This window comes from Lynx canadensis, chromosome A3 (assembly GCF_007474595.2).
Source record: "Lynx canadensis isolate LIC74 chromosome A3, mLynCan4.pri.v2, whole genome shotgun sequence".
NCBI lineage: Eukaryota > Metazoa > Chordata > Mammalia > Carnivora > Felidae > Lynx > Lynx canadensis.
In genome coordinates, this window is record NC_044305.1 from 135,084,791 (window position 1) to 135,109,202 (window position 24,412).

Consider the following 24,412-nt stretch of genomic DNA (forward strand, 5'->3'; position numbering starts at 1 on the left):
GGCTCTGTGCTGACAGCTCAGAGCCTGGAGCCTGCTTCAGAGTCTGTGTCTCCCTCTCCCTCTCTGCCCCTCCCATGCTTATGCTCTGTCTCTGTCTCCCAAAAATGAATAAATGTTAAAAAAAAAATAATTGATTTAAAAGAATTTATGTCCTGCCAAGGTTCCCGTCCTCTCATGTAGGACAGTGGCTTGTAAACACCACCAGACCTTGAGCCCCGTGAGGATGGGGGCGAGGAAGCTTCGCATCTTTTGGTGTCCTTGTTGCTGGTGATTTCCGCAGAGCAGGTGTCTGGCATCCCTTGTTTCATCCATCTCCTGCGCATTCATACTCAACCTTCAGCTAAAGTGAATCTCTTCCAGAATGAGCTGAGTGGCCTTTGCCAACATCTGCTTCTGTGGTTTCCAATTTCATCCAGGATCTTATTTTTATTCCAGTTCACACCCTGGGGAATGTCGATTTCCAAGGTGATCCTGTCCTGGGAAGTACTTTGCTGTCCTGGGAGAACCGTCTGGAAAAATCCTCACGGTGCTGTTAATGCCCCTCGATCCTAGCAAGGCTGCCCTATTCTCACGTCTCTGAAACCCTTTCTGAAGACAGGTTCCCTTGGTCACCACTGGCCCCTGCCCTTGAAGTGCTTACATCCCGAGTTTTCTTTCTACACACCGTGGGGCGGGGCCTCTGCTCCACAATCCACCAGTCACTATTACCGGGAAGAGTCAACAAGAACACACCACGTGAGGATGACAGAGATTGGGGCAACACATCCACCAGGCAAGGAAGGTGAAGGACTGCCCCCAAGTGACACCTGCACACCCTGAGCTCAACTCGGAATAACCTTCCCTGCCCACGTGCTGCCCATCGGTGCGGCCCCCACCTCTGGCGCCCGGTAATCTGGGTCCCTCTGAGTCTTTAATGTTGCCAAATATCACCACCGAGGCATTCTGGGAGGGAAACAGATCATGTGCCTATAGATACAACATGCATACAGATTTCTCTGCTCAAAATTGTTTCTCAGCAAGAGCATTCTCTGGGGCTATTCCTGCCTTCCAGATTAGCTCAAAGAATCAAAGTCCAACCAGAGTGCGGAAGCCCTGTTTCGGGGAGGGGAGCTTCAGCAACAGGGGTTCTGGACCCCAGCTGGGCAACCCCTCACCTTTTGTTCTTGTCTGGCCTCTGACTGGCCTCGCCAGGGCAGGACCATCCACCTGTGGACCATACTCCCTATTATAGGTTGCACTGTGTCCCCAGGAAGGATGCTGGGAGTCCTGACCCCCAAGACCTGCGATTGTGACCTTACTTGGATTTGGGTCTCTGAAGATGATCGAGTGAGGATGAGGTCATAGTGGACCAGGGCAGGCCCGAATCCGATGACTGGTGTCCTCATAAAGAGGAAAGGTGGACACACACACACACACACACACACACACACACACACACACACACAGACACACACACACACACACACACACACACACACACACACACCACACACACAGGAAAACACCACGTCAGGATGACAGCCTGGGGCAGTGCATCTACAAGGCAAGGAGGTGAAGGAGTGCCAGCAAAGCACGAGAGGCCAGGGAACAGGCTGGGATGACATCCCAGCCCAACGGTCCTCAAAAGGAAGCGACGCTGGTGACACGCTGATCGCAGACTTGCAGCCTCCGAAACCATGAGGGAATAAACTTCTGTTGCTTAAGCCCCCCAGTCCTCCAGTAATGTGCACGGCAGGCCAATACCCACTCCCCACAGCTTTAGAGCTGGGTTCCCAAGCTCCACACACTGGGCCCTCCGAGGTCGGACACTTGGGAAACTGGTACCCCGATGGGCCGGATGGACCAACTTCCTGGACTGGCCACTCCCTGAACGCTCCCGCCCCGAGTTTTGCTTAGCTGACGCCTACTCATCTGCAAGGCCACACACGGCATCTTCCCATCAGCCTCCTCTGACTCGCCACCCTCGCCGGGCGCGGTGCATATGTATGCCCTCCACATAGTACTTGGCACACCTTATTCTCGGCACCAAACGGCAGACCTGCGTCCCCTCCAGACTAGGAGCTCCCGGTGACTAGGAATAGTGTCTTGGGTGCCAGCAAATCACCAGTTAACAAAATACACCCCCTCTGATCGGCACCTTAAGCTTCTAAGGATGGTTTTAAATGTAACCACAATACAGGGAACAGTCCCCATTCTTAGCCTGCTGCTTCACGTAAGTAAGGTATATATTCTCCCACAAGTTTAAATGCAGCAAATGAAAATCAAAATGAGTTACCAGACTCACTATGAAGACAAGCAGAATCTGTATTTATTCTTCTTTTCCTGGTAGGAAAAGGACGCTCATGGATTGTTATGACGCTGCCCGCAAATCTTGACAGGCTTGTAAATATTCGTCTTGGCACGGAAGCAGCCAACAGGGAGATGCTTTCTGATGCCGCGTCACTGGACCGGAACCACCAGGAGGAGAGGGGAATGTGTGGCCGCTTACCCAGCGACCCGGCAACTCAGATCAGTTTGGCACCAGGAGCTGTGAACACTCCCAACGGAGAAAACCTCAGAAGAGGAAAGCGGTTCTGCCCGTGACGGGAGCCCCCCCCCCCCCCAACCCGCCCTCACTCCCGCCTCCAATCGTCGTGTTTTCAACCTCTGGGGCCAGGAGTCAACGAAGAGGGGACAAAGATGGAGCCAGACCAGATTTACAAAAGTAACCTGTATTCCAGCCAAAATCTCTTTAAAAAGAAAAATCCCTTTTCTAAAGTGGGGGGGGGGGGGCGGGAGACAAACTATGTAAGACACAATACATTTAAAATATGTATTGAAATTACAAATCAAGCTTTTCCATGTGATTCCAAAGTACAAAACACAACATTAAAAGGCATTCAAACAGCTCTTTTATACATCACAGTGTTAGTGGCACAAGATGGACTGACATGTCAAAAACGAGAACCGAACTTTTGTTTTTTACCACCGTTGCCAATACATACCGTCTACGTGTGCATGACCCATTCGTGCATATTTTTATACAAGATAAAAATACACCCGTGGCAAAATGAGCAAAGAATGAAGGAAAGGTCAGGCATGTGGCTGGTACTTACCCCCAACCAAGGCTCCCAGGAGTGTGGAAGACGAGATTATACCAGCCGAGGAAGAAGGGCGCCCGTGGGGCTCTATCAACCAAAACAGCATGCTCCCCTACTACTGACGCATTAGCAACTATATTTGGGCGCAGGCCCTTCGTTCCATGTGGCATTTTGGGCAATACCAGTCATCACCTCTTCATTTTGTGTATCTTCCTAAGGGCTTGGGTTAACTATAAAGAATAAACAGCTTTGGTATTTTTTAAAGAGACCTTCACGAAGCTTTAGACATGCAAATATTTTCCCTTGATGATTTCAGTGTCATATATATATGTATATATACACACACACACACACATATATATATATGGAGACTTATTAATAAATGAGAATCTGAGAAATATACAAAAAGCCCACCCTGGTTCTTTCCAATCTCCTAATTTTTAAAGACTATCAAGGGAAAATGTCTTCTCCCAATTTCTTAAATAACTTTAAACTTTGCAAGCAAGATAGATGAAAAAGATAGACTCATCTGGAGTAATTTTTAGATCTCTGAGGATCCCTTTCCCCACGGGCCCTGGACTCTAAAAAGGAACCGGCCTGGTCCCACACACACTGGTTTTTATGGAATACTATTCCATAAAGAGAACTTGCTCCCCTTTGCAAAAGGTGTGAGCGGTGGTGGAGGTCAGTTCCCCGGGCTACGGCCACTCCCACGGGGTGAGGAAGAACTGATATGGACAGCCGGTCATGCTTTCCAAGGATCTGATTATGCTCAGGTCCTGAGTTGATCTCTGCTACGCGAACATCTACAGTGACTCCTCCTCGGAGGGCGCCGGCCTCTTGTGACCGCTGCAAAGCTCGAAGGCCAGGCTGCAGGGGACATGACAGCCAGACTGACAGACTAGGCCTGTCCCGCAAAACCACCCAACGGGGTCAGAGGGACTCGGATGACCCACAGGTCACCCGCACCCTCCAGGGCCACCCCAACTGGACACCGGTTGAGTCAGCCATGACCTGAGGACCTTCTTCCCTCCTCGCCAGGATTTCAAGGGCCTCGAAAGGGGTAAACATACATGTGCTTCCAGAACGTCGGCATGAAGACCATCCGTGAAAGGGAATGTCATCTTCAGTTAAGACAAGCTATGCCATGTAACAGCCCACCACCAAGTGCAGAACTCCCCAGGTTTCACCAGGGAGTGAGGGCAAGGTTAAAATCCAAGACGTGGGCCATCTTCCCAGGTTCCGTTTACATTTTACATCAGGCATGGTTAGTACTGCACCCCCATGAACAATGGGGTTGGCGTTCCCTACTGAAATAAAAGCGTCACACGGAGGAAATTGCAAGTTTATGTAAGGATCCCATTGTAATCCTGCTGGTATCTTCCCAAGGAACAGACGATTTTAGCTGTATAACTACAAAATCAAATTGAGGCATGCTTGGTGCAAAAACTCGGGAGCAAGCAGGTGCCAGTGTGGCTGCGGCTGGCCCGAGAATCTTCATGGTCCCTACCTGGGTGAACCACGTGCTTGTGAAACGTGTCAGGGGGTGAAGGCACAGGCTGGTGGGGGCTATGAATGGGCAGGGCCTGCTTACAGATTTCTCCGGACAGACGAACAGCCCAACCCGCTAGGAATAGAGACCTGAGCTCTAGCCCAGGGAATGCATCCTTTCCAAAGGCTCCCGTTCTACCTCGGAGGAGAGGGGAACGACCGCGGGGACTTGTGCGGTATGCAACAGGACAGGGATGGGGTGAGGCCTGCCCCCTCCTGGATCAAAATGGAAACAGGGCCGCAAGCCGGCCGCCTCTGACAGGCATTTTAAAGGGTGCCACTAGACAAGTGCATTCACTGATCCCAGCCTGGGCCACTGACTCGAGCCTCAGGACTCACTCTGAGTGTCACCTCTCCAGAAAGCCACCTACCACAAGGCCCTGTCGCAACAATTCCAGCTACAGAGACTCACTGCCCAGGCTCCACTGAAAAGACAGTCTCAGGCATGTTTTTATTTTGTTACTGAGTAAGAATTCAGCTGTGGTCATAAGGAGAATGTTCTGAATATGATTTTGACACAGACTAGCTTCCTAATGGCTTCAGTTTCATAAAGATAATAAATACTACAGGTGAAGAGTGAGGTGACGCTGTTCCTTCTAACCTAGCAAATGTTAAGAAACAAAGAAGTGTCTACACGGGGAAGGAAAGCAGGACCCGAGGCCAACGCAGAAAGGTAGAATCAAACACACAAAAAACCCGCCACATTTTACAAATGTGCTCACAATAAGCAAACACGTCAGATTTTCCATTTCACTCCTTTGTGGAATGTGTAATAAGTTTTAAAAAGTTCCGCGATAATAAATCGACAACAATTGCCTTTCTGTTATTTCAGAGGCCCCCAAGTTCAATGTAATCGGTTTGCTCCTTAAAAGCACAGGTGGCCTCAAAGGCCATAGGAGAGCCAACTCTCTGTAAAGACGCGTTCTCTGCGTTTTAAACTCAGCGGGTGGAGCAACGTGTGTCTTAGTCATCCGCGCGTTCTGCTGCCATGGTAACAGTCACACACGGCCTAGGAGAGACCGAGTGGTACAACCCCCTAAGTGAAAGGGAAGGTGTTTTCAGCGGGGCAAAATGGTTAGCAATGGGACTCGGAACTCTGTAAGGTAACAGGATTTCTCCAAAATAACTTAAGTCATTTAAACAACTGAAAATCAGGAAGCTTGTCCCCCAGGCCCCAGGGGCGTGCTCCAGTCCTGCCAGGAAGCCCTGCCTAAGAGGATCAATAGCACTATTCGCTCCTCACTGTCTGCGCGAGGAGGCTGGGGCAAGCAGCCAAAACATACCGATTCTCCGCAGAGCCATTCCCGAGTCAAACATTTGGTTTCCAAAGACATTACAAAATATCTGCTCATACCTGGACGAGAAGAGATAAGCCCCATGAGCTGAGCTGAATCACCAAAGAGAGAAAAAACAAAAGGAAAATCTAGTGATGAAGATACTCCTTTAAACACGTCAGTATCGTCAAAGAAACGCAACAATATAGAAAGCGCGTTTCTAACAGCACACCGCTTACGGTGTTCAAAACGTCGTCACAGGTTTCAAGAAAAACACAAAGAGCGCATAAGGCTTTCTAAATCTCCTGAAAAGTGGCCGAGCCAGAAAAGTCATTTGAACAGTAACTTCTTAAAATGCACATTTCAAGAAAGGCATAGGATGGTTTAGATGCACCTTGTTGATTTTTCACTACTCAGTTGGAAAAACAAAAAGACACCTTCTAAAAAGGATTTTACTAAATGCCATTAGTAATAAAAACAGTTGTCATAAACAGAGTGCTTTTCTCAAGTCAGAATTATTGGATTCTGCCTGAAGTGAGTTGTAATCCTTAAAAGACTCCTTCTCTCAAAAACATGGCACCATCAGGACGCCAAGGAGGAGACGGACAGCATTTTGCACAAGAAGGTCTCTGAAGCAGCCACCAGACACTCCTAGTCTATCGCCACTGGAGAGAAAACTGCCCGGGGGCCTTGCACAGCGCCTCCCTTGTCAAGTCGGCAGAGATCGATTGTGTGGGGACGCACCCTACCCACTGCAGCCTGCCTTCCCCATGCCCAGGTGACTGCACCCGGGGCCTCGGCAAGCGCTCTGACATCAGTCCCTGAAATCACGGCATCCAGCGTGACACTGTGAAGCTCTATGGGGCACATAAGGCAAGAGAGATGTTTAGTGAGGGGGGCGGCGGGGTGGGGTGGGGGCGGGCCACGCTTCCCGGAGGCAGGGGTCTCGTTCCAGCATCGCGCCTTCCTCTAGGTGGGTAATGGGTCATCGTCACCTTTACTGCACTTGCACTTGCAGCAAAGTACAAACGGAGTGGCCAAGAGCAGGAAAGGCGAGGCCACCAACAGCAGGAGCCCAAATCCAGCAAAAATGCCCACGACCTGCAGGAAGGAAACATAGGAGCAGAGGGTAAGGTGGCTAGTCTGTAGGTTCCACGACTGAAATATAAACCACACAACCATCCATCCTCCCATCATCTACTCATCTGTCATTCATTTATGCATCTACCCAGCCACCCATCTACCATCTAGCCATTCATCCATCACCCATCCATCCACCCATCCATCCACCCATCCTGCATCTACTACTCATCTACCCACCCATCCATTCATCCATCCACCCAACCCATCTTTCCACTCAGCCATCCATCCAGCAAACGATCACCCATCCCCATCCTATCCCCCCATCCACCCATCATCCACCCACCATCTACCCATCCGTCATCCATTTACATCCACCCAACCCATTTATCCACTCAGCCATCCATCCATACCTACATATATCAAACGATCACCCATCACCCATCCTATCCCCCATCCACCTATCATTCTATCCTTCATCCATCTACTCATCCATCCATGCATCCATTTGTCCACCTATCCATCAGTACTTGCTTCCTCTCACATCCCTGCCCTTTCATTTCTTTTCTTCTTCCCTTTCCTTTCCACCTCCGTCCACCTAAGGACCCAAACTACCATCCATTGATACACCCAGTTAACAAACAAGTATCCCCTGAGCCAGACCTGTATGAGGTCTTACAAATACAGAGACACATCAGATCATGGCCCTTGAGGAGCACCATTCAGTGTGAAAGAGAGACTGAGATTCACCAACTGACAACAATACATTTACAGAAACTGCCATCAGGCTCCAGGCATAAAGGGAGTCCAAGGGTCAGACACTGCATTTGCTAAGGGAAGGAAGGCTGCCAGTGGGGGACATGCCTGAGATACAAAGATAAGGAGGTGGTTAGCGTACAGGAAAGACTAGGATAAGACGGGAGAACTCGAGAAAAGGAACCAGACCTGTGTCACTCCCAGAGTTTAAACCCAGCACTGCTTTTAAAACTGACTGTTTACAGGTTCTGACTTTGTTTTATAACACATGCTTATGCCTCAGTATGAGCAGGTGCCAAGAGGAATAAGCCTCAAATGTAGACACGTTGTCATCTAAGTCAGACAGTGCGGTTGGTCAGGAAAGCAGGGTGTTCCTATTTTGACAGCCCAACATTCGCCCCCCCCCCCCCCACCCCCCCCCAAGCAGAGGACAATGCAGACACTGAAACCTGATGACAGAGTCACAATGCCACCTAGTGTTCACAATGATAAACATGACCAGTCCGGGCACTCTGTAATGCTGCTGACCTTTCCGTGTTTCCCTCCTCTCTGCGCCTCATTTTCTCAATACAAAATAACGTGAGATAAAAAGAAATCTAAAGGTCATTTATAAGCTCTGAAAGAAGGATACCCTAGGCTATAAGCACTCAAAGAAAGGAACCCCATTTTCCGTTTTGATTTCATGCCTGAAAACCGTCACACTGGCATCGCACATTGCATTTATAACAATAGCAACAAATGCTAGGTAAGCTAGTATGCTTTTGCCCAGTTGGGAAGTCCATTGTCTGAACATAGATGCGATGGGAATATAGATGATTGAAATCAGATCGGCTTTGTTAAAATCACATGCATGCTGATATTTTAGAAAATATGAAAACACCCGAAAGCTGTTACTTGGAAGGCCCTGGAGCCATCTCCACTACCTGGAACGTACTGTCCATCCCAAAGAAGGGACACTCTGCGATCGGAAACATATCAAAATCCTTGACCAAATGCACCTTCCTGGCCAATAACACATCCTAGTTTCTACCCCGTTTATCCTGCCTCTTGCTTCGCATGCCATGTAGTAAGCAAGGTTAGCCACCCAGTCTCCTGCGATGCAGATACTGCCAGAAGGAAACCAGCTACCAGTAACGAATCAGACAGGATGCAAATATCACAAAACAGAAGTAGTCAGTGAGCATGTTATAACGTGAGAGGCACTAGATTGTATACTACAGGTGATACAGATGAGTAAACAGTTCCAGGCTCTGGAGGGACTCACAGCAGAATGTTGTTCATCCTGGCAAACTCTGAGACTTAGAGGTACAGCTTCTCGGGCCACCTGGGTGGCTCTGTCAGTTGAGCATCCGACTTTGACTCAGGTCACGATCTCACAGTTAGTGAGTTCGAGACCCACATATGGCTCTGTGCTGACAGCTCAGAGCCTGGAGCCTGCTTCGGATTCTGTGTCCTCCCTCTCTCTCTACCTCTCCCCTGCTCATGCTGTCTCTCTCGAAAATAAGTAAACATTACTCAGTCGGTTAAGCGGCCGACTTCGGCTCAGGTCATGATCTCGCGGTCCGTGAGTTCAAGCCCCGCGTCAGGCTCTGTGCTGACAGCTCAGAGCCCGGAGCCTGTTTCAGATTCTGTGTCTCCCTCTCTCTGACCCTCCCCAGTTCATGCTCTGTCTCTCTCTGTCTCAAAAAAATAAAACGTTAAAAAAAATTTTTTTTAAATAAACATTAAAAAAATTTTTTAGGGGCGCCTGGGTGGTTCAGTCGGTTAGCGCCAACTTCAGCTCAGGTCATGATCTCATGGTCTATGGATTCAAGCCCCACGTTGGGCTCTGTGCTGACAGCTCAGAGCCTGGAGCCTGCTTCAGATTCTGTGTCTCCCTCTCTCTGCTCCTCCCCTCTTTGCACTCTGTCTCTCCCTCTTTAAAACTAAACATTAAAAAAAATTTTTTTCAAATTTTTTTAGGGGTGCCTGGGTGGCTCAGTCAGTCGAGCATCCGACTTCGGCTCAGGACGTGATCTCACAGTTTATGAGTTCGAGCCCCACGTCAGGCTCTGTGCTGACAGTTCAGAGCCTGGAGCCTGCTTTGGATTCCCTCTCTGCACCTCCCCCATCCATTCCCTGTCTCTGAAAAATAAAAAACGTTAAAGAAAATTAAAAAAAATTTTTAAAGTATGGCTTCTCAAATTCAGACTGTATCTTCAGAGTATAACATAGGTTCTGTGACCGTATAAGCCTCTGTGCACAGACCAGTGCATCTCCTGTAACAAACATGCAACAGACATTTAGGAGACTGACCCAGATGAACAGAAACTGGTACGTTTTGAATCCTCTCCTCCAGAGAGTTCTAAAACCACATTCCAGCACTTAGGAACTATACGCCAAAATCAAAGATGCAATAAGGTGAATGTATGGAACCCCTTTAATTCTCTGACACTTGGCATTTGAACACGACATCGAGGCGCACCCAGCACACCACACGCCAGATGTGGGAGAGCTGGGACAATGACAGGAATAAGGGACCGAGGGCTGTGGTCGCTCACGGGTCTCCTCCCAATTCTCCCTTCAGTGCCATCACGGGGCAGCACTTGAAATAGCCAGGATGGGAGTGTTTACACCGCAGGAAGCAAACACCCCTGCCAGGTAGGCTGCTGTTAAATGACTATCAGCGGGTGGAGGCGTGCCCTTGAGGCAGGGGAAGCCACAAGGTAAGCGTGGGGGCTGTGTGGAGTCTAGCCAGGCGCTAGGTGACAGCTCCGCTCTCTCCTGCCCACCCTTCGTAACAGCTCCTCTTTTCTCCGCTTAATGAATATCTGTTGTTCTGAACTGTGCGGTGCAGGGCGATTTGTTCTCTGAAAGACGGGGGTGGGGGGGCCAGCAGGAGGCAGGCAGCCGCAAGCAGTGACAAAGGGCTGAAGAGTTCTGGGCAGAAACAGATTTGAGACTCAGAAAACAGGTGCTGGGAGTTCAGGGTGGCTCCTTAGGGACGTGGCAGGGCCAGCAGGTGTGAGCCAGGTGTGCACGGGCTGAGGCATCAGGAAGAGAGAATTTCAGGCCGGCTGTAGGACGGTACAGGAAACAGAAACACAGACGTGTGCGGCAGGACGTCCGGGCGGGGTCCGGCAAGGCCAGAACGGAGAGCTCAGGATCCCTGCTCGCAAGTTGAGCATCATCTCGTTGAGAAACCAAGGGGGTAAGTTCCAGGGGCTTTGTGGAGGACGGGTCCACAGTAGGGAAGATGGGGCTAGGAGCCTACAGGACTCACAGCAGGCCGGGCAGGTGGAGGGAGGGGACAGTGACCAGAAGAGGCACAGACGCAGAGGGTGTTCAGAAAGCAAAATCAGCAAGACCTGAAGGCCTCCAAGAACCGTGCACTCAGTTTTGGCTTGAGGGGGATGGACGTGCCGTCTTGGTAACGAGAAGAACAGTGAGCTCCATATGGACGTTCCGAGTCTGGGAGACCCGCGGGCACCCAATGGAGATATGGAGGAGGCAGTGGGGACGTGAATCTTGGGCTCTGGGGAGAAGCCAGCAGATTTCAGGACCATTAGCACCGAGATGTTCAAACGAGTGACTGTCTCCCAGGGACGGAGCACAGTGAGCAAGGGAATGAAGCCATCCCACCACCTGTGTGCAGAAGAGAAGGCCATCTCAAAGGCCACCATAACCACACACCACAGAGGGTCCCAAACACTGGACATCTGTCTTTCTTCCACAGTCCTCGGGGGCAAGAAGCCTGAGACCCAGGTGTGGGCAGGGCTGGTTTCTCCCGAGGCCTCTCTCTGGGCTCACAGACGGCCGTCCCTCTGTGCTGGTCTGTCCCCATCTCTTCTTATAGGGACACCAGTCATACTGGATTGGGGCCCACCCAACAGCCCCACTGTAACTTCATCGGCTCTCTGAGGGTCCATCTCCGGATACAGTCATGTTCTGAGACACCTGGGCTTACACTGCAACACGGGAATTCTGGGGGCGCCTACCCCAGCCCTTGACAAGGGAGAGCATCAGGACTGGGATTTTAGTCTATGTGCTGAAGTGAGCACAGGATTGTAGGAGAATCAGAAGAACTCAGTGTCGGGAGCCCCCGAGTGGAGAGGGAGGAGGGCGGGGAGGAGTGGGGGCAGAAGCAGGTGGCAGGGGACAGATGCACTGATTCTCCCACCTCCCTCCAGGTCTGAAGGCTGGGAGGGGCACAGGAGACTCAGATCCCTCGGCACGGGCTCGGGGTGGCCCCCAAAGGGCTGCCTGCATCCTCTAGACAGACGTCTCCTCGATTCCCTCTCTTCATCTCCTGGCTCCGGAGGGTTCCGGGTACACCCACGTTCCACCTCTGCCCCGTGGGCTCCGGGGACCCAGACAGTGTGTTCCACGGGGGAGGGCCGGCCACAGCCGGGTGAACAGACACATTTCCACGAGCACAGGGCAGGGGTGCCGCCGGGGAAAGCAGACAGGGAGGGACCTGGGAGTGGGGTTCAGGGAGCAGAATAGAAACACTGGCTGGAGGGGAGCAAGCAAGCCCTGAGGAAGTGGGGGTCCAGGTCACTGGGGCCTTTCGTCTGAGGGCCATGGAGGCCAGCAGAGCACTTCCCACAATGGAGGGGGCTTGGAGGGAAAACCTCAGTTCTGCCCATACACGTCCTGTCCGAAATGTCCACCAGGCACCCACGTGGGGACAGCGAGCGGCATGAGATGCCTCTGCTGGGAGGTCAATGGGGCTGCGACACAGGCAGGGCACGTGGTCATAGGAGGGGCAGGGAGGACACCAGGAGGGCTCCTTGTTGTCACAAGGGCTGGTCCCACCTCCCTACAAAACAGGATGAGGAAGTCATTTCGGGCCTAGATTACAGTCCAGCCCAGTGCTCTCATTTCACAGTGCAAAATCTGTGGCCAAAAGCGATTTGAACGGTCTCGAAATTTGTTTAAGACAGAAGGGCGGGCATCCTGAGTAAGTACAGGAGACAGTGCGTGTCTCTCTCACTGAGCTCTGGGAAAAGTACTGGTAGGACAGGGCCCTGCATGAGGCTCCCAGGACAGGGGTGTCTGTGGAACAGGACTCCCACCCGTCAGCCTGGACTCAGAGGGCGTCAGCAGCACGCCTCCACGCACACACATGAACGCAGAGACCGGCCATCAGCTGGCTATTAAACGCCATCCTGTGGCTAAAAGTGAGCTCTCCCGGGGCGTCCGGGTGGCTCGGCGGGTTGAGCATCCAACTGTGACTCAGCTCATGATCTCACGGTTCGTGGGTTCAAGGCCCGCGGCAGGCTCTGGGCTGACGGCTCGGAGCCTGGAGGCTGCTTGGGGTCCTTGCCCTCTCTCTCTGCCCCTCCCCTGATCGTTCTCTCTCTCTCTCAAAAATAAACATTTAAAAATAAATTAATAAGTAAGTAAAAGTGAGCTCTCCTTCACTGTGAGGTGTCCCTGAGCACGAAGACGGTGACGCTTCCTGCTCAGAGGGGAAGGAGGAGCCCGTGTGGAGAGGGCCCTCCTCCCCCGTCAGGTGCTGGCGTCCAAGGAAGTAGACTTATGTCGTGCAGAGGAAAGGCACACGATGGCCGAGTTCGGGGCCAGCAATAGCAAAGGCACCGCGGTTCACAGCAACCCTGTGTAAAGTGACGCGCGGGGCCGAGGGCAGAGCACAGCTGTCCACCCCGGCTGCTCACCCCAGGCCTCCGCAGCTTAGTAAGGAGCGGGCCACGTCTCCACCCCTGCAGCCACAGCCGACACACCCGCTCCTCCTTCCTGTTTGCAAAGGTGCCCTTCCGCAAGGAGAGCCTGCCGAACGAAATCAAAACAAGGACATCGCTCGGGACAAAACGGAATTGTATAAATCCTCTACGCGACAAAGATGCATTTTTCCATTCATCTGGCAGAACACTAGGTAAAACGTGTCTGGCATCTAATGTTTTTACTCCCACCACAATATCGAGGGCAGCCTGCAATCGTCACAAGGAAGCACCACAATTCTCACAAACGATCTCTTAAATAATTTTACCGAACTATCGAAAGGCAGGAAACGCGAAGGAGCAGGAACCTTGTCCAGCAAGAGATGACACTGGGCTTTCAACCACAGCCCCTACACACAGGAGTCACAGGGCACTGCCTTCAGGGCCGTGTTTGCAGTACTGCGGAGGTCTGTGTCGGCGAGGCCCCGAGCGGCCGACAGAGAGGCACTTCCCTGAGGAAAGCTGAGGAAGCCAACCCCGGGCAGAAGCTCCAAGCGACATCTGTGTGCCTCAGGGCAGCACCTGACCCGTCTGGGGGATGGTGAAGCAGTCTGGGGGTCAAGACCAGAACTTTAGTAAACAGCACATCGAGCAGGTAGGATACATGTGGGTGTGTGCAAGTACTTGACGGGTTGAAGGGGCTGTGTGTTTCTACCTACAGGTCTCAGTCAAGTTAAAACTCCAAAGCCATTGTTGAATGCGCTACGGCCTGGGTATGTGATGGCGGGGGACAGGAGCAGGTGGGGGAGTAAGACCCTGGTCCTGAGGGACCAGGAATGCCAGGATGAGAAGTCTTCAGGTTGTATCCCATCTGTGCATTCTACTCTGCTGCTCTTAAGCCTGCTGTGGCTCCCTAGTGCCACAGTTTTTAAGTCAAAGCATGACACTGGGGGTCTTCTCCAGGCTCAACATACTCTGCCCCAGCTTCCCATCCGCTGCACTGAACCTCCAGGCACCCCCATCCTGTCCCCAGGGTCACATTCTGGGCCCCTGTTTCATGGCCCCACACGCCACAAGTCTTTTCTGCAGCCTCCCATTTCAGAAACTTTATGGTTAGAATTCTTTGCCCCGCTTCCATAGTTTTCCTCAAATCTTCCAGCCTAAATAATCAACGAGAAATACTTCTGTGCTTCTCACATCTCCCTCCGCCTTGCAGTCCTATGAGCTCCTGAAACATGCTTGATCATTGTCTGCTGGGCTTCCCTCAAAGTGCTGCAGGAGGCCACATAGGTCAGCCCTGCATAGACAGAAGACAGACAAGGTGGCAGGAGAGATGGAAGAAGCCAGAGGACCAGGCGGGCCCCTGGAGGTGATCTAACAGGCGGACAAAGATGAGCCCAGGCGAAGCTGGGGGTTTCCAGGCAGGGTGGGTGTCCTCTCAAGTGCTGCCCCCTTCACCTGTCACTCTGTCACACCAACACTCCTGCCCCTGCTCCTTCCAAACACACCTGCTCCAGGTCCAGAGGCCACTTTTCTTAACAGGAGCCTTTTTGTTTTCCCCCAGACAGGGAACAAGTCACAGCGCCTCCCAACGACAGCCAAGTGCTATTTCTCCTGAACAGTCCCCAGCCGCCATCAGGCCCCCACCAGGACACCAGCAGCTCCTGCAGGATTCCTGGAGAAAATGGGCCAGCCGGACAGGCCCCTCTGCTTCCTGTCCCACCCAAAGGGAAAAGTAGCTGAGTGAACAAGGACAAAGGTCCCTCCAAAGACGGCTGGCTTTGAGTAGGAAAGCCGTGAACTAGTCACAAGAAAGCCAATCAATGGACCACAACTTTCAACCAGGTTGATTTCTGGAGCATCTTCTGGCTCAGGCATGGAGCTGGGGCGTAGGGCCACAAAGATGAGCAAAACAAGTCCCAACTATGGAGGACAGTCTATCTCTCTTAAGAGTTAAGCCACACGCTCGAGAGGGGAAAACAAGAGGGGTCGCCATAAGTGATGGTGTTGAAACAAATGTTCGCCCGGGGTGAGGGAGGGGGGCTCTGGTAACAGTTGCGGGCGGGGGGGGGGGGTCACGGAGGACGTGACCCTGACCTTGGCTATAGACAAAGGGAGTAGAATCTCCATGAGCCAGACTGGGACAAGCAGAGGAAAGAGAGAGCCGGGGAGATCAGGAGGACACCGGGGTTTGGCAGGACCGCGGTCCCGCAGGCCAGTGAGTGGAGAGCAGATGGCGTCGCCAGGCCCTGGAAACAGGGTCCCACCTGCCGTTCTGGGGGTGTCCAGGCATCGATCAACCACCACCCCAGGCGCCTCACCAACACTTCCCGGACATTTCAGAGATGAGCTGAAGGGGGACAGGAAAACCCATTTCTGCTCAAGAAGCTTTGCACTAACACAAAGTGAGGCTCCCCCCGCACCGGGATCAGTAAGAAGCCTGCGGGGAAGTGGGCCCCAAGCAGGAGCCTGTGTGAAGGGGGAAGGGGACCCACGGCCCCAGCGGCTCAAAGGGCGGGAGACGCACACCGAAATGAGGACTAAGCTTCCACCCGATGCTTCACCCTTAGAAGGAGCCACGAACGCCCAAGAGCCTCCGGCGGTGGGTGGTCTCTACCTTGTGCTGGCGGTGGTCCTCACTGTCAACACCGAAGGCTCAGGAACAGCTGGGGCGTCCTCTGCACACGAACATCTCTCCCGGGTGGCTCTAGCCTCCACGCCAGACTCCCTGGGTGCGTCCAGCCCACAGGCCTTGGCTCCACCCCTTCCCACTTCCCACAGTGCCCCTCGGTGAGTCCAGCCCACAGGCCTTGGCTCCACCCCTTCCCACAGTGCCCCTCGGTGAGTCCAGCCCACAGGCCTTGGCTCCACCCCATCCCACAGTGCCCCTCGGTGAGTCCTACCCACAGGCCTTGGCTCCACCCCTTCCCACTTCCCACAGTGCCCCCTCGGTGAGAGTCCAGCCCACAGGCCTTGGCTCCACCCCTTCCCACCGTGCCCCTCGGTGAGTCCAGCCCACAGGCCTTGGCTCCACCCCTTCCCACAGTGCCCCTCGGTGAGTCCTACCCACAGGCCTTGGCTGCACCCCTCCCACTTCCCACAGTGCCCCTCGGTGAGTCCCAGCCCACAGGCCTTGGCTCCACCCCTTCCCACAGTGCCCCTCGGTGAGTCCTACCCACAGGCCTTGGCTCCACCCCTCCCCACTTCCCACAGTGCCCCTCGGTGAGTCCCAGCCCACAGGCCTCGGCTCCACCCCTTCCCACAGTGCCCCTCGATGAGTCCAGCCCACAGGCCTCGGCTCCACCCCTTCCACAGTGCCCCTCGGGTGAGTCCAGCCCACAGGCCTCGGGCTCCACCCCTTCCCACAGTGCCCCTCGGTGAGTCCAGCCCACAGGCCTCGGCTCCACCCCTTCCCACAGTGCCCCTCGGTGAGTCCAGCCCACAGGCCTCGGCTCCACCCCTTCCCACAATGCCCCTCGGTGAGTCCAGCCCACAGGCCTCGGCTCCACCCCTTCCCACAGTGCCCCTCGGTGAGTCCAGCCCACAGACCGTGGCCCCACCCCCTCCCACTTCCCCTACTTTGCGTGTTTTGTGATTTACCTTTTCTTCGTTTTGACACTGGTTTCGCAAGGTGTTTTAATAAACCGTTTTCCCCCAAATCTAACACTAACCTTTGGACACCCTCTACTTCTGTAGCTATGACCTTATCCGTTCCGGGAGCTTCTCGCACCACAGAGAAGATGTCTCCGTGGGACCCGACACAGTGCATGCTTCTGTTCAATTCTCCCGCTCAGTTCCTGCGATCGGGGGCACCCAAGTGGCTTCGGGACCTAGCTCGGAGCGGGCACTCAGGAGCCAAAAAGGAGCTGGTAGAAAGGGGTTTCAGGCTAGCGCAGGGTATGGACCCTTGTGTCTTGGATTCTTTCTCAAGTGTATTTCTTTAGTCCTGTTAATGACTGTTACCAGGATCTCGGTGCTGCCCAGGACCCCCCAGGGACATGTAACTCTCTCCGTCTGAATGAACAGGCACACGTGATAAGGTGTGACTGCCCAGGCTCCAGGAGAAAGGGGGACACAGCTCCCATCTTGCCCTCGCTCTGTCCTGGGGCTCACGCTTGCCACTAGCTGCCATGTGGTTAGAAGTTCAGGCCACGTGGACAGACACGGTTAGGAGCTCCAGATCCAGCACCAGCCAGGGCCCTGCTGTGTCCAACTACCCGGAAGGAACTGAAGGACACTGAAGGAACTTCTATCCCGGCTAATGCCAACGGGGACCGAGACAAGCCTTCTGTGGGCCCTTGTTCACACTGCGGATGGTGAACACGGCGAACGTGAGGATATGAAGCCAGTGCATTTGGGGAGGCTTGTCACAACAGCAATAGGTAGCCACCTTTGAGCAAGTCACATTCCCTCGGCTGGGGGCTCATTCCCTACATGGGAAAGGCTGGAGCAGAACATGATCCCTGAGTCCTCCCTTTGCCCTGATTGCCAGTGATCCCGCACAGGTGCACACGACAGCCTCCCCTTACGGGGCTGCTGTGCCAAGGCAGGGAGCCCAAATCAGTGCGGTTCATCCCCACCAGACACGGGAGGAGGACAGCAAAGGAGGAACGTGGCCTCGCCATGGTTCCCTTTCCTGCGTGGGGGAGAGGGTGCGGATATCGTTATGGGTAGAATCCTGTCCCCCCAAATATGTTATGTGGAGTCCTGACCCCAGGACTTCAGAACGTGGCCTGATTTGGGAATCGCATCTTTATAGAGGTCACCATGTTAAAATGAGGTTCTTAGGGTGGGACTGGTGCCCTTACTGAAGGGGAACAGGGACCCAGATAGAGTTGCACAGACAGACGGCCCGGCCAGCACTCAGGACTGGAGGGAAGCATCTGTGAGCTGAGGAACAGTGCGGACCGATGGCCCCCACCAGAATGGGCAAGATGGGGTCCCCTATAGGTTTCAGAGGGGGTGTGGCCCCGTGACACCTGGTGCCTGACATGGCTCCAGACCCTCAGGCACACGCTTCTGCTGCCGTGCTGTTCCAGACGCTTCCTCGTGAATGACCACAGACGGCCAAACTCACACACAGGCGGGGCTGAGCCCCAAGGTGGCTGTGCTGGCAGGAGGCAGGACGCGCACCTGTCTCTCCAGACCCTGGTCGGAGCTCGGGCCCGGGGCCAAGTCTCTAACAGCTCTGCTGGGCTGCACAGCGCGCACCGCCGACAACCCACCCAGGCGGGTGCGCGGGTCACTGGTGTCTGGTGTCCAGAGAACCGTGCGACCGCCACCACTTCAGTCCTCCACCCACTTCTCAGAGGGCGCGGTCCTGGAACCCAGCCACAGATCTGTGTTGACACACTGCCCGCAGCTGCTGCTCTCCACGAGGCACATCTGAGGGTTGCGACAGAGAACTCACCGCTGGCAACCCGACACTTTCTGCCACCGGCCCCCCCTGCCGGAAGGCCTGAGTCAGCCCCCTCCGGCATGCACCTCGTTGGCTCGGCCACGTGGGCTGTAATGATGGCGAGTGAGTGACTCACAGGGCATCTGCCCCGAGACCGGCTCCTCTACCCGAGATGGGCCGGCGGACCCACCTCGGCCAGCCGCACAGGCGCTGAAACGTGAGAGTGGGCAGAGGCCCTTCGAGCCGCTGGGGTCTATCCTCTGACAGCATCTCTGACCCTCTGCCTCACCCTGCTCGGTCTCCTCGGACCTTCACGCCAAGGTCCTACCAGTCAACCCTCCCTGTCCCCTCTGCCTGCCTGACTGTCCCCCTCCTCTGCCTGACTTTCCCTCTGCCTGGACTGTCCCCTGCGCATACGTTCCCCCTCTGCCTGGACCGTCTCCCCTCTGCCTGGACTGTCCCCTATGTCTAGACCAACCCCTTCTCTGCCTGGACTGTCCCCTCCTCTGCCCCGACTGCCCCTCCTCCGCCTGAACTGCCCCCTGTGCCTGGACTGTCCTTCCTCTGCCTGGACTGTCCCCTATGTCTACACCACCCCTTCTCTGCCTGGACTGTCCCCCTCCTCTGCCTGACTTCCCCTCTGCCTGGACTGTCCCCTGCGCATACGGTTCCCCCTCTGCCTGGACCGTCTCCCCTCTGCCTGGACTGTCCCCTATGTCTAGACCACCCCTTCTCTGCCTGGACTGTCCCCTCCTCTGCCCCGACTGCCCCTCCTCCGCCTGAACTGCCCCCTGTGCCTGGAATGTCCTTCCTCTGCCTGGACTGTCCCTTCCGCCCTGTCCCCCTCTCCCACAGCCAGCTCTTCTTCGTCACTGTGAAATTCACTAAAGGAAACTTCACTTAAAAGGCATCAGGAGGCCAGCAGGTAGAGCTCAGACGCCACCACTGTCCTCAAGGGCAGACCCAACAGGGACCTCGCACTTGGATCCTACTTTAGCTACTACTTTGTTTCCCCAGAAGGAGGAAGGACACTTTCCTCCCCCACCACCCCTGCCACAACCCAGCCAATGAGCCGCTCACAACTCAGCAGTGAGAAGCCACTACGTTTGGAGCCCCCCGGTTTATTCCAAAGGACTTCTGATGTGTGTGAGGGGCTTGCCAGCGCCCCCTTGCTTCTATGAAAGAGAGTTCCTCCCCTTTGCTCTCCAGACTGGTCTGTGATTTGGCTGTAGCTTGTATGTCCCAAGCTGCATTTCCAGGCTATTCCCAACTAAACCCATTTTTGTTGGTAAAATAGCTGGAAGTTTTATTTTTAGGGTTAATACCACTCAGCACTCCACCATGGGTACCACCGAATGGCCCTTCCCGACCACACAGTCCCCATCACATCCCCTCCACAGTTGAACTCCTACCACGTATGTCCTGCCGGTGTATTATACACGGCACGCATCTATCTTATTCACTGGAGTACATCTATCTTACTCGCTGGAAGTGTTCCGGTGAATAAGACAGATGAATCTTACTCTTCCAGTGAATACCCTACCCTAGGATAGCGCCCGGCACGCAGCAGGAAATAAACGCATGTTGAAAGTATGAACGAATATTAACGCACTGGCCCTCTGTAAACCCCCACAGGCTGCTGCTGCTCAGACACTACCAGGTAGAGACTTTTTCCTTTCTTTCTGCTTTTCTTTCCTGTGACTAACTTGCTTACCTCCAGGCTTCTAGAAAAAAAGCTCTTCATTAAGGGCCATGCAAGACAGAATGGATCACCGCCAAAGCCACGAGTAAGGTGCAAGAAACCTACAGTCTGACGTTCCAAGAACCGCCACGCGCCAAACGCGACGCCTGTTTGCCACAACTTTGGGCCGGGGCTACCAGAAGCACAATCGCAGAGCAAGAAAAGTTCGGGCAGGACCCACCTTTACCGGCTCTACTTTTCTAAACAGCACGTCTCCAACCAACTGGCTCGCACACACACTCTCTCTTCCGGGGATCAAAGTTCCAGGTGAGTCACCTCCTACCTGTGTCCGATGCCAGATCACAGATGCCCTGGAATGGCCCAGCTTGTTCCGGCACGGTCCTTTATCGTAATGGATCAGGAGGAAGTCATCCTGGAAGAGGAGAGAGAGCAGGGTGGGTGGCAGGTTCCTCGAAGTTCAGCGAATGAGTCCTGCCTGGGCCAAAGTAAGTGGGGGACAGGGGTGGGGGGTGGGGGGCACAGAGGAAGGGCTCACACCCACAGCACCGGGCCGCCTCCTGGGGACCTCCCTCCTCCATTCTCTCCCCGTGGCCTCCCCAAGGGGACGTGGCCTCGGGCACTAGAGGGAGCCCTGCCCCAGATCTCTGGCTTTTGCAGGGGAGAGGCTCTCAGTGCAGTGGGGCTTGTGAACAAGTAGGTCAGAGGCCCCAGCTACTCCGCCAGCCACTCCCGGGCCTGGCTGTGTTTGATGCCCCCAGAGCTCGGCTGCCTTTACATCCTCCGGCCGCCCGCCCGGCAGGATTACCCCCGGATTAGATGATTCTCTTGATCTCCGGTTCATCCTCCTCCATTAGTGCCGGGCTTCCCACCTGGGAAGTGCGGCTTCCTTTCAGCTCAGACCATGAAAACCTACTCATTCCTCAGCAGCAACCAGCTCGGGCACCATCTGCCGCCTCCAACTCCTCCAGATGTCTGAAGTGAGTTCTGACCCACGGAAACATCCTGTTCCCGCCTCCCTCCGGGCGCTCTCACCTCCCACCCTCACCTCCCGTCTGATCGCTGTCAGGTTCTTGGGATGGGGACCCTCAGCCGGGGACAGTCTCTAACTATGTTCGGGGCTCAGCGCTCGGCCCCCAAATCCCGAGCCCGCACCAAGTGAGCAGGGAGGGGCTTTGCACACAAAACCCTCCGCTCCCCCAACTCCAGCAGGAAATGCCGTTTCTCTCCCGTTGAACACGAGAAACAACAGCCCAGTAAACAGTGCAGAGGAGGGGCCCAGGGCCGCGTGCTCATTTAACTGGGGGTGTAAGCAGCCGGCCTCCCCCTGAGAAAGGGATGAATGAGCACGGGGCCCCGGGTCTCGGAGAGGCCCGGAAGTCACTCTTCCGCGAGCCCCGTGGAGCCGGACATCAGCCGTGTGCCCGGCCCTTAAACCCAGCTCTGTCGGAACCGGACTGGGCGGCCGCCGTCCCCCGGCCCTCGGCTCATCCTGAGAACGACGCTGGCAGAAGATCCGGGGCTTTCACGGGCCACCCTCGCAGTGCCAGAATGTACACCCACATCAGCAGACCCTGGCTTTTCTGGGGCAGCAGCAAGAAGCTTCTGCGGGAGTTGCCGTCCCAGCCTGCGGCTCCTGCCTCAGGGCCTCTACCGGTCCCCGCGACTGTGGAAGGAAGCCTAGGTACACGTGGACACAAAGCTTCTTCCAGCCGGTGCTTCATCTGCTGTGAAGCTACTCCTGACGGCGTCTGTCCACCGCGAACCCCCCTCGCTTCCTTGAACTCTGAATTACGCCCTCCTTCATCCTGATATTAACTTACTCATACACTGAAATTAATGTTTCATTGCTATGTCTCATTTTCCCGGATAGACTATCATAAGGCCTTGAACCGGAGGCTCCTGAACAGCTTTTGAATTTGTTTTCTGAAATACAAAAAAAAAAAAAAGCGGGGAGGTGGGGTGGGGTGGGCAGGGCGATCACTGGCTCCTCAAGATCATGGACTCCGCCAGCCTCCTGGAGACAGCCTCCACCCCAGCCTCTGCTCAGAGGAGTCCAGTGGAGCCTGGACACTGGGGGCCAGCTTCCGGAACAGAATGAAAAGCTTGTTCAAATAGGTCCTTTCTTACACCTGACGAAAGCACTCGAAGATGCTTTTACAAAACACACTTGATTTCATTGTGATGTTAAGCTTCCTGGCGAAGCCCTGGGGCAGAACCCCCCACCCCCACCCCAGGCCCTGCCAGGAATCCAGGTGTATTTTTGTGGGAGGCCAACATTTCCCTTACTGTCGTTCAGGGAAGTTTCATTGAGCCCCTGGCTGGAAACAGAAACAATGGCGCGTGAGCAGAAAGCTGCAATCGCTGCAATCATGGAGAGATTCAAGGATAAAAGTAAATCCCCCCCCCAGGCCTTTTGTGTCAAATTCGGGCTTGCACCAGTGGGTTCTCCCCCCAAACTGTTGTCTTTTAGAGACTGAAAGATCAAAGAGTAGAAACCATTAAATCTTCCCGGATTCCCCTTGAGAAAAGGAAGTACAATAAAACCTTGGATTGCAAGTAACTTGTTCTGGGAGCATCCCACGAAGACGAGCACACGTTTCTAATAAACTTTAACTTGATAAACCAGAGATGTCTTCCAATAGGAGACCTACGCGATGCCGAACGTCACGTGATCACAACTGAGCCAATGGTTCTTGAAATTCACTCTGATATACAAATGCTTTGGATTACAAGCATGTTTCCAGAACAAATTCTGCTCGCAAACTAATTCCAACTCCCACAGACAGAATGCGTGTAGTAAATCAAATGAGTTTGGGGAGGCTGGGTGGCTCAGTTGGTTAAGCGGCCAACGTTGGCTCAGGTCATGATCTCACAGTTTGAGTTCGAGCCCCATGTCGGGCTCTGTGCTCAAAGCTCGGAGCCTGGAGCCTGCTTCTGATTCTGTCTCCCTCTCTCTCTAGCTCTCCCCCGTTTGTGCTCTGTCTCTGTCTTTCAAAAATGAATGAATGTTAAAAAAAAATTTTAAATAAAATGGGTTTGTAGAACAAATTGCACAGGGTGGGCCATGTAACAATTACTTCATTAAAAACTATCCTCCCAAAAAATAAAAGGAAGAGAGTACATGTGTCCCTTTCAACTGTGTGGCGATGGCGGGGAGCAGGGGGAGCACAACGTGCACACCAGTGAGGGTCCGGGCCAGGTGCAGAGAGGAGAATAAGGCCCACAATGGAAGGAAGCAGCCTGATGTGATTTATAACTCCTCGACGTGTACATGTGCAAGAGGCTGTCTCAGGTGGAGAAGTTCCCGAGATGAGAAAGACCAGTAAAGTGCACTCCTGTCTTAGAAGTACTCCTGGCTTCCAGCCATGTGCTCATGCACCCGTCTTAAATCATGGTTATTGTCCCTGATAAATGGCCCCAGGGCAGACTCGCTTTCCTTGAGAATCTGCTTTCTAAGCCACAGGGTCATTTTTCAGCAGCTCTTCCTTTACAGAGACTAACAGGAAGCACTTGGCCAGGAGGATGATGACTTTCAAGGTGGAAAAGGGCAGAGACGTTCCTCTGTCATCAGTTCAGGCAGAGCCAGGAGGGTCCAGGCCTTCTGCACAGGGTGGGGGAACCCGGGCCTCAGAACGGAGTCAGACAGACAGAAAGACAGACAGACGGGGTGTTTCTCCAGGGACCAGAGCAGAGCCAACAGCTTTGTGTTCAACGGAGACCATTCCCTTTCTTGTAACTTCATCAAGGCAGCACAGTGATCTCCCCTCCCCACCCCAACCGAAACTAAACCTGTTGTCAGCTCCTTTTCAATCCGTCCCCAGAAAAGTCTCCCAGGAGATTTGCTAACATGTAACACAACTGGCATTTCCCTTCCTTTCCCCTGTAGGAAAAGTTGTAAGGAGTCGCAA

At 53.8% G+C, this 24,412-nt stretch overlaps 1 protein-coding gene across 6 annotated transcripts in view; it reads right to left on the minus strand.

Annotated features, from left to right (window-relative positions):
- Positions 1-2,690: 2,690 nt before the first annotated feature.
- The window catches only part of RNF144A (ring finger protein 144A), a 126,195-nt gene continuing 104,473 nt past the window's right edge, over positions 2,691-24,412 (minus strand). For all 6 annotated transcript variants that reach the window (XM_030311702.1, XM_030311701.1, XM_032592726.1 and 3 more), the window contains 2 exons: positions 20,827-20,916; positions 2,691-7,006 (listed from right to left, as the gene is read on the minus strand). In XM_030311702.1, coding sequence (XP_030167562.1) covers positions 6,875-7,006; positions 20,827-20,916 — 222 coding nt within the window. In that variant the 3' untranslated portion in view covers positions 2,691-6,874. The remainder of the gene's footprint in view (positions 7,007-20,826; positions 20,917-24,412) is intronic.